The following is a 12,594-nucleotide window of genomic DNA, read 5'->3' on the forward strand; positions in this document are numbered from 1 at the left end:
GTTTTGAGTGCAGTTAGCTGGTACCTTTGCAAGAAACAAAGTTGTGGTAGTAGGCTATTTTAACTTTCTACATTTTGACTGAGACTCCCATTCTGTAAAATGGGAACAGAGTTTGTCAAATGTGTTCAGGAAAGCTTCCTTAATCAATTTCCAGCGGTCTCAACTAGACAGAGTGTGACACCTGATCTCTTATGAGGGAGCAAGACAGGGTAGGTTGCAGAAGCTTGTGTAGGGAAACACTTTGGATCTAGTGATCATAATGCTGTTAGTTTGAAGGTAATTATGGAGAAGGGTAGCTCTGGTCCTTGCGGTTGATTTCAACATTTAAGAGAAGTTTAGATGATAACATAGATGGCAGGACCTGATGAAATTAGTCAGAATAACAAGGGCAATGACTGTATGGGCCAAAGGCCTGATTCTGTGCTGCAGTGCTCTATGACTCTGGAACAAATGTGAAGCAAAGACACACATAGGGTCAGATTGGCCGTCAAGCCCTCAGCCTGCCCGAGGAACTGTAGTTTATTGATAGCTGCCTTCAGCTTGTAGCATTTCACATGCGGACACAGTAACAGATTTTCTGGTCTTCAAAAAAAAATTGTTTATACACAAAAGTTGAATTAAAATAGCTTTACAGTTAAAACATGGCATATACTGTATATAAAAAAAGCAGTTATCATTCCTGTGACAGAACATTCAACAGTCAAGCCCTAACACTTTGTTTTTTTTTGCTGCTAAGCAGTTACATGGTTTAAAAAGACTTTCTTTAAAAATGTAGAAGTGTGCACTCCATGGGCAGAAGTCCTTAGAAAAAAATGTACTTTATAAAAAGACATTCAATACTAACTGCAATCTGCAGCTGGGCACTCTGTCAGGTACTTTACATTTCAAATACAAATTATACCCCTGTCATTTACCCTGAATTGTCTCAGCAAGGTAGTCTCTAACAAGTTGTCAAAAGCAAATAATCACATTCTGATCTTCCTCCACTCAAGTGACCATGGGCAGAACCTGTGTTGAGAATGCACCTCTCATCACCTGAAAGCTGTTCACTCCCCGATGCTGCTGTAATGAAAGGAAAGCTGGTGGTGGCCTTCTGGAGAGCAGGTTTCCCCGGCCAACATAATCATCCTACTTGCCCGAGCCTGTTGGTAGCAGGAAGCTTCAATAAGTGGCATTCTGAATGGCACCAATCAAATGCAAAGTGGTCTGACCCACTTCCCATCCAACAGTTAAGTACCTGCTTCCCTGTACTGGTGCTATGTGAAGAATATAATACTCGGTCTCTATAACTGAATTGTAAGTTATATCCAACTACTGTCATTGAAAACAAAGTACTGTGTAAATTAAATTCCTACAATACTTTATAGAACAATATTTCAATTATTTGGTGGATTTCTTTCTCCAAAGAATCTCCTCCACGAAGCAAATATTGGTTTATTGATGCTTTACTAATAGTTCCTGACACACCTATCCAAGTTCTGACCCATTTCTCCTTTCTGCCTGCAATTTCTGACCTCTTCCACATCCCTAAATTTGGTCACTTCACCACTTTGATGTCAGATGGGCCTGAAACGTCAGCTGCCAAGGGCGTTCACTTGATAATTCCCACCCCTCTAACTTACCACTTCTTCCTTTGTTGCTCAAGTCTACCTTCCTAAAAGCATTTCTACGAAGCTTTTGGTTATTCTTGTGCGGTTCATTTTTAGATGCTATCCTATAAATGGCTCAGGACAATTTGCATTGATGGTACTAAATAAATACAAGTTCCAACTTCTTGTGCCAAAGCTTACTCATGGGACCTATCCAAGCTCACCACCACTGTAGGTGACCATTGGTAAATGCAAGAGAGAGCCTCAAACCATCTACTGACAGATTCAGTTTATTGGGACATAATGGGAAGGAGAAACTGTGTGTGTGTGTGTCTCTCTCTCTGCTAGAGTGAGTGAATGTGCATGAGATTGAGTGTGTGATCTTATACACATTCAGAATCAGAACTGTGTTTTAGCAATTCATCAGTTTTCCACATTTTGCAAATCATTTAATAATTTGAAAATGAAATGTTAATTTCAAGACCCATCTAATTATTATAAATTGTGAAATAACCAAAGGGGGACAGATTTGCCAGAATTACTTCTTATTCTGCGTATAGAGTGCGGGAATACTGATAATGAACTACCTTTTACTGTGTTGTATGCTTTAGTCAGATGTTGATTGACAGCTTTCCTGTAGGCAGCTTTTGTGGGTTGCTACGTCTGATAACAGGTGCTAGCCACTTCATTGGAATCACTCAATAACACACCAATCCAGCCCAATGTACTGTGAAAAGGCCCAGAACATTGAAATAACTCCAATATTAATTGATCTGAATGTACTGCAAAACCCTTTTTACTTCTAATATTGCACAAGTTGGCCAGCAGATTCAATGGATGCTGAGTGTTGCCAAGCCCTGGAACTCAATGTATTTACATCACCCCACCACCTGCCTTATGCAAGAAAGCATCTGGCTCTTCCCTTCATGTTTACTGCTAAAAACCTGTTAAATTCACTGTGATTAAGGCTTGCAATAGTTTCAATACTGAGATAATACAATGCAATCTACCTGTCTGGGCCAGGAAAGGGCAACTTTTTAACTGTTGAGTTTCAATCCTCCATACAGCAAATTTTGTTTCGAGCAGTCTTTCTCAACCTTTTTATCCTGGAGGAACCCTTGAAATAATTTTCAGGTCTCAGGGAACCCCTGCATAAAAATTATATCTACAGCTCACAGTACGTTAGAATGATCAGTGAATTGGAGATATAATAATCCAAAAATAATTGTCAATGCTCTTTTAAGTAGGAAATTAATTTTTAGCCACCATTTCTTGAAAAAAGACAAGTAGTTAAGCTTAGCTTCCCTTCCTTGATAATTTCATAAATTTTTAAAACTCATAAGGGAAACATAATAAATTTCTGTTAAATAATTGGCTTAAGCCAAAATGGGATTTAATTTTTCTAAAGGCAGACTCGGTGGATATAATTTTCTACTACACTGGTAGTTTGCTCCCATAAGTGGTGCGTAAGGGAAAGTTAGGGGAGGTAATCGGGAGGCAGAGGTGGATGTTCTAGCCCAAGTTGGGCGTCCATTCAATGCTCGGAAAACACACTTAATGCTCATCAGCCTACTGACCTCCCCTCTATGTAATACATTGCTAACCAATTATCAGCCTACTGTCCTCCCCTCCATGCAATACAACACACCAATTATCAGCCTACTGACCTCCCCTCTATGTAATACATTGCTAACCAATTATCAGCCTACCGTCCTCCCCTCCGTGCAATACAGCAGTCACCAATTGTCATTCTACTATCCTCCCCTCTGTACCATATAGTGGTCACCAATTATCAGCCTACCGACCTTCCCTCTGTCCAATACAGAGCTCACCAATTATTAATGGCCTCTCCTATCTTGCATCAAAAACTGAGAATGTCTCAAGGAAATACAGTGGCATGCAAAAGTTTGGGCACCCCAGTCAAAATTTCTGTTACTGTGAATAGTTAAGTGAGTAGAAGATGAACTGATCTTCAAAAGTCAAAGTTAAAGATGAAACATTCTTTTCAACATTTTAAGCAAGATTAGTGTATTATTTTTGTTTTGTACAATTTTAGAGTGAAAAAAAAAGGAAAGGAGAACTACGCAAAAATTTGGGCACCCCAAGAGATTTGAGCTCTCAGATAACTTTTACCAAGGTTTCAGACCTTAATTAGCTTGTTAGGGCTATGGTTTGTTCAGTCATCATTAGGAAAGGCCAGGTGATGCAAATTTCAAAGCTTTATAAATACTCCTCAAACCTTGTCCTAACAACCAGCAGCCATGGGCTCCTCTAAGCAGCTGCCTAACACTCTGAAAATTAAAATAAATGATGCCCACAAAGCAGAAGAAGGCTTTAAGAAGTTAACAAAGTGTTTTCAGGTAGCCGTTTCCTCTATTCAAAATGTAATTAAGAAATGGCAGTTAACAGGAACAGTGGAGGTCAAGAAGACCAAGAAAACTTTCAGAGAGAACTGCTTGTTGGATTGCTAGAAAGGCAAATCAAAACCTTTTTGATTTTAGCAGACTCTGGAGTGGTGGTGCACTGTTCCACTGTGCAGTAACACCTGCACAAATATGAGCTTCATGGAAGAGTCATCAGAAGAAAACCTTTCCTGCGTCCTCACCACAAAATTCAGCATCAGAAGTTTGCAAAGGAACATCTAAACAAGCCTGATGGCTCTTGGAAACAGGTCCTGTGGACTGATGGAAGTTAAAATAGAACTTTAGCTATGTTTAGAGAAGAAAGGGTGCAGAATTTCATGAAAAGAACATCTTTCCAACTGTTAAGCACAGGGGTGGATCGATCATGCTTTGGGCTTGTATTGCATCTGTAAAAAAGCTGAAGATGAAAAGAGGATCCTACAACAGGATAATGATCCTAAACACACCTCAAAATCCACAATGGACTACCTCAAGAGGCGCAAGTTGAAAGTTTTGCCATGGCCCTCACAGTCCCCAGACCTAAACATCATCGAAAACCTGTGGACAGACATCAGAAGAGAAGGGCATGCAAGATGGCCCAAGAATCTCACAGAACTAGAAGCCTTTTGCAATGAAGAATGGGCAAAAATCCCCCAAACAAGAATTGAAAGACTTAGCTGGCTACAGAAAGCGTTTACAAGCTGTGATACTTGCCAAAGGAGGTGTTACTAAGTACTGACCATGCAGGGTGCCCAAACTTTTGCTTCAGGCCCTTTTCATTTTTTGTTATTTTGAAACTGTAAAAGAATGGAAATAACAAAGTAATATTGCTTAAAATATTAAATAAATGTGTCATCTTTAACTTATGCCTTTTGGAAATCAGGTCATCTTTTACTCACTTAGCTATTCACAGTAACAGAAATTTTGACCAGGGGTGCCCAAAGTTTTGCATGCCACTGTAAGCACGGTCCTACTGCGCCTGCCATACTGAGCTGAGACTTCTAATGAGATTGCTAACTGGGCTGCTCGGTCACTGCCCACCATGCTAACACCGTGCATTGTGCTAAGTTCAAAAAACATTTTTTTTTATCACCATCTCTTGCTGACCTCCTAGTGACCTCTCATGGAATCACATCTGAAAAACCCTGGTTTAGAGAATTAAGATGTTTTAAACTTGCTTTCTGTTCGTATCATCTTTTCTCTTAACATAATCTTTCTTTCCCTTTATCAAAAAATAATCCCTTTTTGAAAAAAAAATCTGAAAAAGAATTCCTTCCCCCTGTGGCTTTCTCAAATTTCTGGTTAAGGATACACTGAGATGCTCTGTTGCCCAAACAGTGCCATTAATTATGCAGAAAATTCTAATGGGTTTAAAGAATGCAGGAAACTCTGATTTACAGCTCCACTGCAGTAAGATCTGGCCCAGAACATTAGGAGTGAGACAAAAATGAAGGTGGACAGTTGCTAATATATATACACTATCAGCCATTCTCAACACATCAGACCTTGGTAATATTTTCTTGTTTGACACAATGTGACTGAGTGTGCTATTAGTTTCAGATTCCAGAAGTATTCATTGACCTGGTGTAGATATTTGTTGTTACATTAGTGAATCAAAATAGACCAGCAAATTGGATGACTGGCTACACAGTTGTTTTGAGCCGGCTCTCCATCCTCTGTTTGGGTCTTGGGCTGACACTGACTACAAATTCAAAACTCTACCTCTCTTTTTTGAAAGAACGTTGCTCTGTGTGACTTTTCCCTTCTTGTGAGTTGCCTCCTCCCAAAAAAAAATCTGAAACTCGAGCTTGCATGGGCTTGCATGACCTTCTAATTATTAAATAGAAAGAGATATTACTGAAGAAACTTCCTGAAAAAACTTGCTGTTGAATTGGACAATTACATCTCGATCTTTACCTGCTCAACATTTCCCAGTAACCCACCCCAGGTTCCAGACTCCTGGATCTAGCACTGAGTGCAGGCTTAGGTTCACTGAGATATACAGATGTATCTGCAACTAAAGTATTGACTAACATCATGCAAAGGAAACTAACATTTATCCACTTATGATTTAAAAAGTTGCAAGGCAGAAAGAGATTCAGTATAAAAGTGATAGGAATTATTGAAATCCTCTCCCCCATTAGATTTATGTAATGCCCGACTTCAGCTATGATGCAAGGAGGAAAGTTAAGTGCATTATCTTACAAGAAGTTAGCAGAATCTATAGGAAAACTAACCCAAATCCCAATCCATTCTAAACTGTGTGACCTGCACTTACTAATTCAAGGCGGGCTCTAAGGAGGTCTAAAGAGCCCAGCAGAAACTACACCAGGAAAGCTGGAAATAGCTAGGAACAGCTGGCAGGCCCTCAGTATTACAGACCTATCATATTTCCACCATTCTCCATCCTCTGTTAATCATTAAAGTATACCTTTTGCTTGGTGTCTGCCATAAGTGACTGTTTTTGGATGTCCTTACTTCAGATTTTCCACCCAAAGACTGAACTGGAAACTCGGTGAGGGAACAAGCTCCCGGGTCAGAAGGGAGTTCCAACGGTTGAGTCTCGACCCTGAATGCAGTTAAATCTGCTCTTCCAAAATAAATCAACATTTCTCCTCCAGAAAGGTCTGAGCCTTCCCTTGAAGTTAGAAACAAAGAATCCAGTGAGGCTCAAAGGCTCGCTGCATTGGTGTTTTTAATATTTACAACAGCCAACACTGGTAAGAGAATGCTACAAACTTATCCAATGAGCTTCATAGAAAGTATCACGCACTCCTGTCTCACATAGAAAATTGTACTGCCATTTATTTTTACAACAGTATATGTAGATCCTCCTCATTTAGCTGCCCATAGCTACAGCTTGAGAATCCAGTCATATGTCCATGTAGTCATCTTCCTCATCATCGGAGTCACTTTCCAATGAAGACTCTTGGCTCGACGTCTCCAGGATCTCTAGTGCTGGCTGCCGCAGAGCCTCTTTCTTCACATTGGCAGCAGACTGTGCAGACAGAATGGCAGTCTGAAGGAGAAAGAGGAGAGGGACATTTAAATTTGAACACTGGAGTTCCAAAGACAGGAAAATTTAGCAAAACCAATCCACAAGATCATCTACATCAATGGGACAACCATATAGAACATGGAACAGTACAGGATGAGAACAGGCATCTTGGCCCAAAATGTTGTGCGGAACTAGTAATGAAGTGCCTAACTGAATAACCCCTTCCTGCCTACACAATGCCTATATCCCTGAATTCTATGTGCATCCATGTGCCCATCACACAGCCTCTTAAACACCTTACCTCCACCACCACCCCTGCAGCACGTTGCAGGCACGCCGTAAAAAACACTTGCCATGTACATCTCCTTTGTGCATGCCTTCCTGGTTAGACATTTCAGCCCTGGTGAAAAGATACTGGTTGTCTACTCAATCTGGGCTTCTAATAACTTTATTATCATTTATCAGCTCTCCTCTCAGCCTCTGCCGCTCCTCAGAAAACACATTTGTGTAAATTCAGATTTAGTCAGATACAGGCAGATGAACCAAACTAACAGACAGGCAAGGTGAATTTCTGCAGAGCACATTTAAATTAAGAGAAATTCTCAAATAAACTAAGGAGACCTTAAAAACGTTAGACTGATGAACTGCAGATACTTTCAGAATCCTCCAGCATGACCATTAGTTATGTATTATCCCACTGACAAGCGAGGAATGGTGATACACAGCAGGGAGGCTGTATTCTTAATCCTGTTTGAGAATTTGTTCCAATAACTTTCCCTACTGCTGCTGCTAGGCTCACAGGTCTGAATTTGCCAGACTCCTCCCCAGTGCTCTTCCAGTTATCAGATTGTAGAAGTTATCACTTGTAGCCAACAAAGATGTCAAAATCTCAACAAGAGACCCAGCAATCCCTTCCCTTACCTCTTGAGGCAGCTTGGGATAAATCTTATCTAGCCCTAGGGGTTGATCACCTTGAGGCCCACTAGAACAGAGAGGGCCTCTTCTTTATTTTATGAGACTTTCTCTCTTCCCTTCACTGAGTTCTCCAGCTACAAAGTTATATTGAACAGCTTATTCACTTAGGAGCAATATCAGGTTGGGGAGGGTTTAAGCTATGCAAACACGAGGAAATCTGCAGATGCTGGAAATTCAAGCAACACACACAAAATGCTGGTGGCATTTTGCTGCACACGCAGCAGGCCAGGTAGCATCTATGGAAAGAAACCCAAAGTGTCGATTGTGCTTCTTCCCAGAGATGCTGCCTGGCCCGCTGTGTTCCACCAGCATTCTGTGAGGGTTTAAACTAGTTTGGCAGGTGGGCGGGAATCAGAATGTGAGTGCAGAGATTAGGGTAGAAGGACAAGGGCATGATGCTATGTGTTCTGAGTTGGTGAGGAAGGACAGGCAGGGGACAAAACATAAATGTAGCCAGTTAGAGGGGTTGAAATGTGTCTATTTTAACATTAGGAGTATTAGGAAAAAAGGGGATGAACTTAAGCATGGATCAGTACGTGGAACTACAATGTTGTGGCTGTTACTGAAACTTGGCTGGAGGAAGGGCAGGATTGGATGATGCAGGTCCTGGGGTTCAGGTGTTTTAAAAGGAATAGGATGAGAGGTAGAAAAGGGGGGAGGGAAGTAGCATTACTGGTCAGGGATAGTATCACGGCTATAGAAAGGGAGGACGCTGCAGAGGGAGTGTCAACTGAGTTGGTGTGGGTGGAAGTCAGAAATAGGAAGGGATCAATCACTGTGCTGGGAGTAGTCTATAGGCCCCAAATAGCCCCTGGGACACCGAGGAGCAGATAAACAGGCAGATTTTAGAATGGTGCAGGAAATACAGGGTTGTAGTTATGGGTGATTTCAACTTCCCTCATATTGACTGGCACCTCCTGAGTGCAAGGGGGATAGATGGGGCTGAATTTCTCAAGTGTGTTCAAGGGGGATTCTTGACACAGTATGTGGACCGGCCAAGGAGAGGAGAGGCTATACTGGATCTAGTTCAGGGTAATGAACCTGGTCAGGTGGCAGACCTCTTGGTGGGGGAGCATTTTGGTGAGAGTGATCACAACTCCCTTAGCTGCAGCATAGATATGGAAAAGGATAAAAACAGACAAAATGGGAAAGCGCTTAACTGGGGAAGGGTTAACTATGAAGGGATGAGGCAGGAACTAGCGAGAGTAAATTGGAAACAGATGTTCAAAGGGAACAGATGCACAGAAATAATGTGGGAGAAGTTTAGGGACCACTTGAGCTGGGTTCAGGATAGGTTTGTCCCACTGAAAAAAAGGAAAAAATGGTAGGAAAAGGGAACTGTGGCTGACGAAACATGTGAGGCAACTCGTCAAGAGGAAGAAGGAAGCATATGTTAGAAGTAAGAAGCAGGAAGCAGGAGGGGCTCATGAGAAATATAGGGTAGCCAGGAAGGAGCTTAAGGAAGGACTTAGGAGAGCTTGAAGGGGGCATGAGAAGGCCTTGGCATGTAGGATTAAGGAGAACCCCAAGGTGTTCTATGCATATGTGAAGAACAGAAGGATGACAAGACTGAAGGTGGGGCCGCTAAAGGATACAGAAGGCAACATATGCCTGGAGGTGGAGGAGGTTGGGGAGGTCCTAAATGAATATTTTGCTACAGTATTCACAAGTGAAAAGGACCTTGATCAGGGTGAGGTCGGAATAGGCCTGTGTGCTGGACAATGTGGAGATTGAGGATGAAGTAGTGCTGGATCTTCTTAAAAACATCAAGATTGATAAGTCCCCAGGGGCCGGACTTAATATACCCTAGGTTGCTGTGGGAAGTGAGAGAAGAGATCGCTGGAGCAGTAGCTATGATCTATGAATCCTCTTTGGCTGCAGGGGAGGTGCCGGAGGATTGGAAAATGGCAAATGTAGTTCTCTTGTTTAAAAAAAGGTAATAGGGAGAATCCTGGGAACTACACGAGGAAATCTGCAGATACTGGAAATTCAAGCAACACACACAAAATGCTGGTGGAACCCAGCTTATGTAGGTGGTCTGCAAACTATTGGAAAGGATTCTTAAGGATAGGATCTATGAGCATTTGGAGAAGTACAGTTTACTCAAGGATAGTCAACATGGCTTTGTGAAGGGAAGGTCATGCCTCACCAGCCTAATTGAGTTTTTTGAAGAGGTAACAAAAGAAATTGATGAAGGTAGGGCGGTAGATGTGGTCTACATGGATTTTAGCAAGGCATTTGACAAGGTCCCTCACAAGAGACTCATCCAGAAAGTTATGAGGCATTTGATCGGTGGAACCTTGGCTGTTTGGATAAAAAATTGGCTTACAGGAAGAAAGCAGAGGGTAGTAGAGGAAGGAAAGTGTTCTGCCTGGAGGTTGGTGATTAGTGGAGTGCTGCAAGGATCTGTCCTGGGACCCCTGCTCTTTGTCATTTTCATAAATGACCTAGATGAAGAGGCGGAAGGGTGGGTGAGTAAGTTTGCAGATGACACGAAAATTGGAGGAGTTGTGGATGGAGCTGTAGGTTGTTGAAGGTTACAAGAGGATATAGACAGGCTGCAGAGTTGGGCGGAAAAGTGGCAGATGGAGCTCACTTCTGATAAGTGTAAGGTGATGCATTTTGGAAGGACAAACCAGCAGCTTCTCCCTAGTGAATACCGAAGAAAAGAAATTGTTCAAAATTTCCCCCATCTCTTTTGACTCTACACATAGAGGTTCACTCTGATTCTCTAAGGAACCAATTTTATCCCTCGTTATCCTTTTGCTATTAATATAACTGTAGAAACCCTTTGGATTTATTTTCACCTTACTTGCCAAAGCAACCTTGTATCTTCTTTTAGCTTTTCTAATATCTTTCTTAAGATTCTTTTTACATTCTTTATATTCCTCGAGCACCTCATTTACTCCATGCTGCCTATATTTATTGTAGATCTCTCTCTTTTTTCAAACCAAGTTTCCAATATCCCTTGAAAACCATGGCTGTCTCAAACTTTTAACCTTTCCTTTCAACCTAACAGGAACATAAAGATTCTGTACCCTCAAAATTTCACCTTTAAATGACCTCCATTTCTCTATTACATTCTTCCCATAAAACAAGTTGTCCCAATCCACTCCTTCTAAATCCCTTTGCATCTCCTCAAAGTTAGCCTTTCTTCAATCAAAAATAGTAGGGGCCAGGGATTCAGATTTCTGGATAATTGGGACCTCTCCTGGGGCAGGTGTGACCTGTACAAAAGGGACAGGCTGCATTTGAACCTGAGGGGATCCAATATCCTTGCAGGCAGGTTTGCTAGAGCTGTTGGGAATGGTTTAAACTAACATGGCAGGGGGATGGGAACGAGTATGATAAGAGCTGAGGATGAGCCAACAGGTTTACAAGTAGATGTAATATCATCCAGTGAAGGAAGAATAAGCCAGTGAGTGGGTATGCAGACAGTGCAGAGTTAAATTGTACCACAGAGGCAAAACTCAAAAGGGCAAAGGATGCAGGATTGGAGTGCTGTAAGAAGGTCATAGTTGGGAGCTTAACATCAAAGGATATACTTTGAATTGAAAGGATAGGCAAGAGATGGAATCACATCTTTAGAAAGAGGTAATTAATCTTTAGGGTCAGAGACTATCAAATGGAGATAAGAAACTGCAAGGATAAAAAATACATGGGAATCATATATAGACCTCTAAATGGTAGCCAAGTAGGGTTGAAATTGCAAAGGAGCTGGAAAGGCATGTAATAAGGGTAATGTCACAATTGTAATGGAAGACTTCAATATGGGAAAATCAGGTTGGTGTCGGATCGCAAGAGATGAAATTTGTTGAATGCCTATGAGATGGCTTTTTGGAGCAGCTTGTGCTTGAGCCTACTCAGGGAAAGGCCATCTTAGACTGGATGTTGTGAAATAATCCAGATTTTGTTAGGGAGCTTACGGTAAAGGAAGCCTTTGGGGGCATGAGAGAAGAGCTTGCCCAGGTTGATTGAAGGAGGATACTGGTGGGATGACAGCAGAGCAAAGATGGCTGAAGTTTCTAGGAATAGTTCACAAGGCGCAGGATAGACATATCCCACAGAAGAAGTTGTTCTCAGATAGCAGGGGTTGGCAACCGTGGCTGACAAGGGAACTTAAGGACTGCATAAAAACCAAGGAAAGGGAATATAAAAGCAAAAGTGAGTGGGAAGTTGGATGATTGGGAAGTTTTTAAAATCCAACAAAAGGCACTAAAAAAGGCATAAGAAGGGAAAAGATGAAATATGAGGTCACACTAGCCAATAATATAAAGCAGGATACTAAACGTTTTCTCAGTTATATAAAGAGTAAAAGGGAGGTGAGAGTTGATATTGGACTACTGGAAAATGATGCGGATGACGTAGTAATAGGGGACAAAGAAATGCCTGATGAACGTAATAAGTACTTTACATTTGTCTTCACTGTGGAAGACACTAGCAGTGTACCAGTGGTCCGTAAATGTCAGGGAGCAGGAGTGGGAGCCATTGATTACAAAGGAAAAAGTGCCAGCCAAACTCAAAGGTCTTAAGGTGGATAAGTCACCTGGACAAGATGGACCACATCCCAGAGTCCTGAGAGAGGTTGCTGAAGAGATAGCAGATGCATTGGTTATGATCTTTCTAGAAT

The 12,594-nt window shown here is 41.6% G+C and overlaps 1 protein-coding gene across 2 annotated transcripts in view; it reads right to left on the minus strand.

Moving 5' to 3' along the window:
- Window positions 1-480: 480 nt before the first annotated feature.
- Window positions 481-12,594, minus strand: part of cabin1 (calcineurin binding protein 1) — a 564,595-nt gene continuing 552,481 nt past the window's right edge. For both annotated transcript variants that reach the window (XM_073055615.1, XM_073055613.1), the window contains one exon: window positions 481-7,010. In XM_073055615.1, coding sequence (XP_072911716.1) covers window positions 6,864-7,010 — 147 coding nt within the window. In that variant the 3' untranslated portion in view covers window positions 481-6,863. The remainder of the gene's footprint in view (window positions 7,011-12,594) is intronic.

This window comes from Hemitrygon akajei, chromosome 9 (assembly GCF_048418815.1).
Source record: "Hemitrygon akajei chromosome 9, sHemAka1.3, whole genome shotgun sequence".
In the NCBI taxonomy this organism is placed as follows: Eukaryota; Metazoa; Chordata; class Chondrichthyes; order Myliobatiformes; family Dasyatidae; genus Hemitrygon; species Hemitrygon akajei.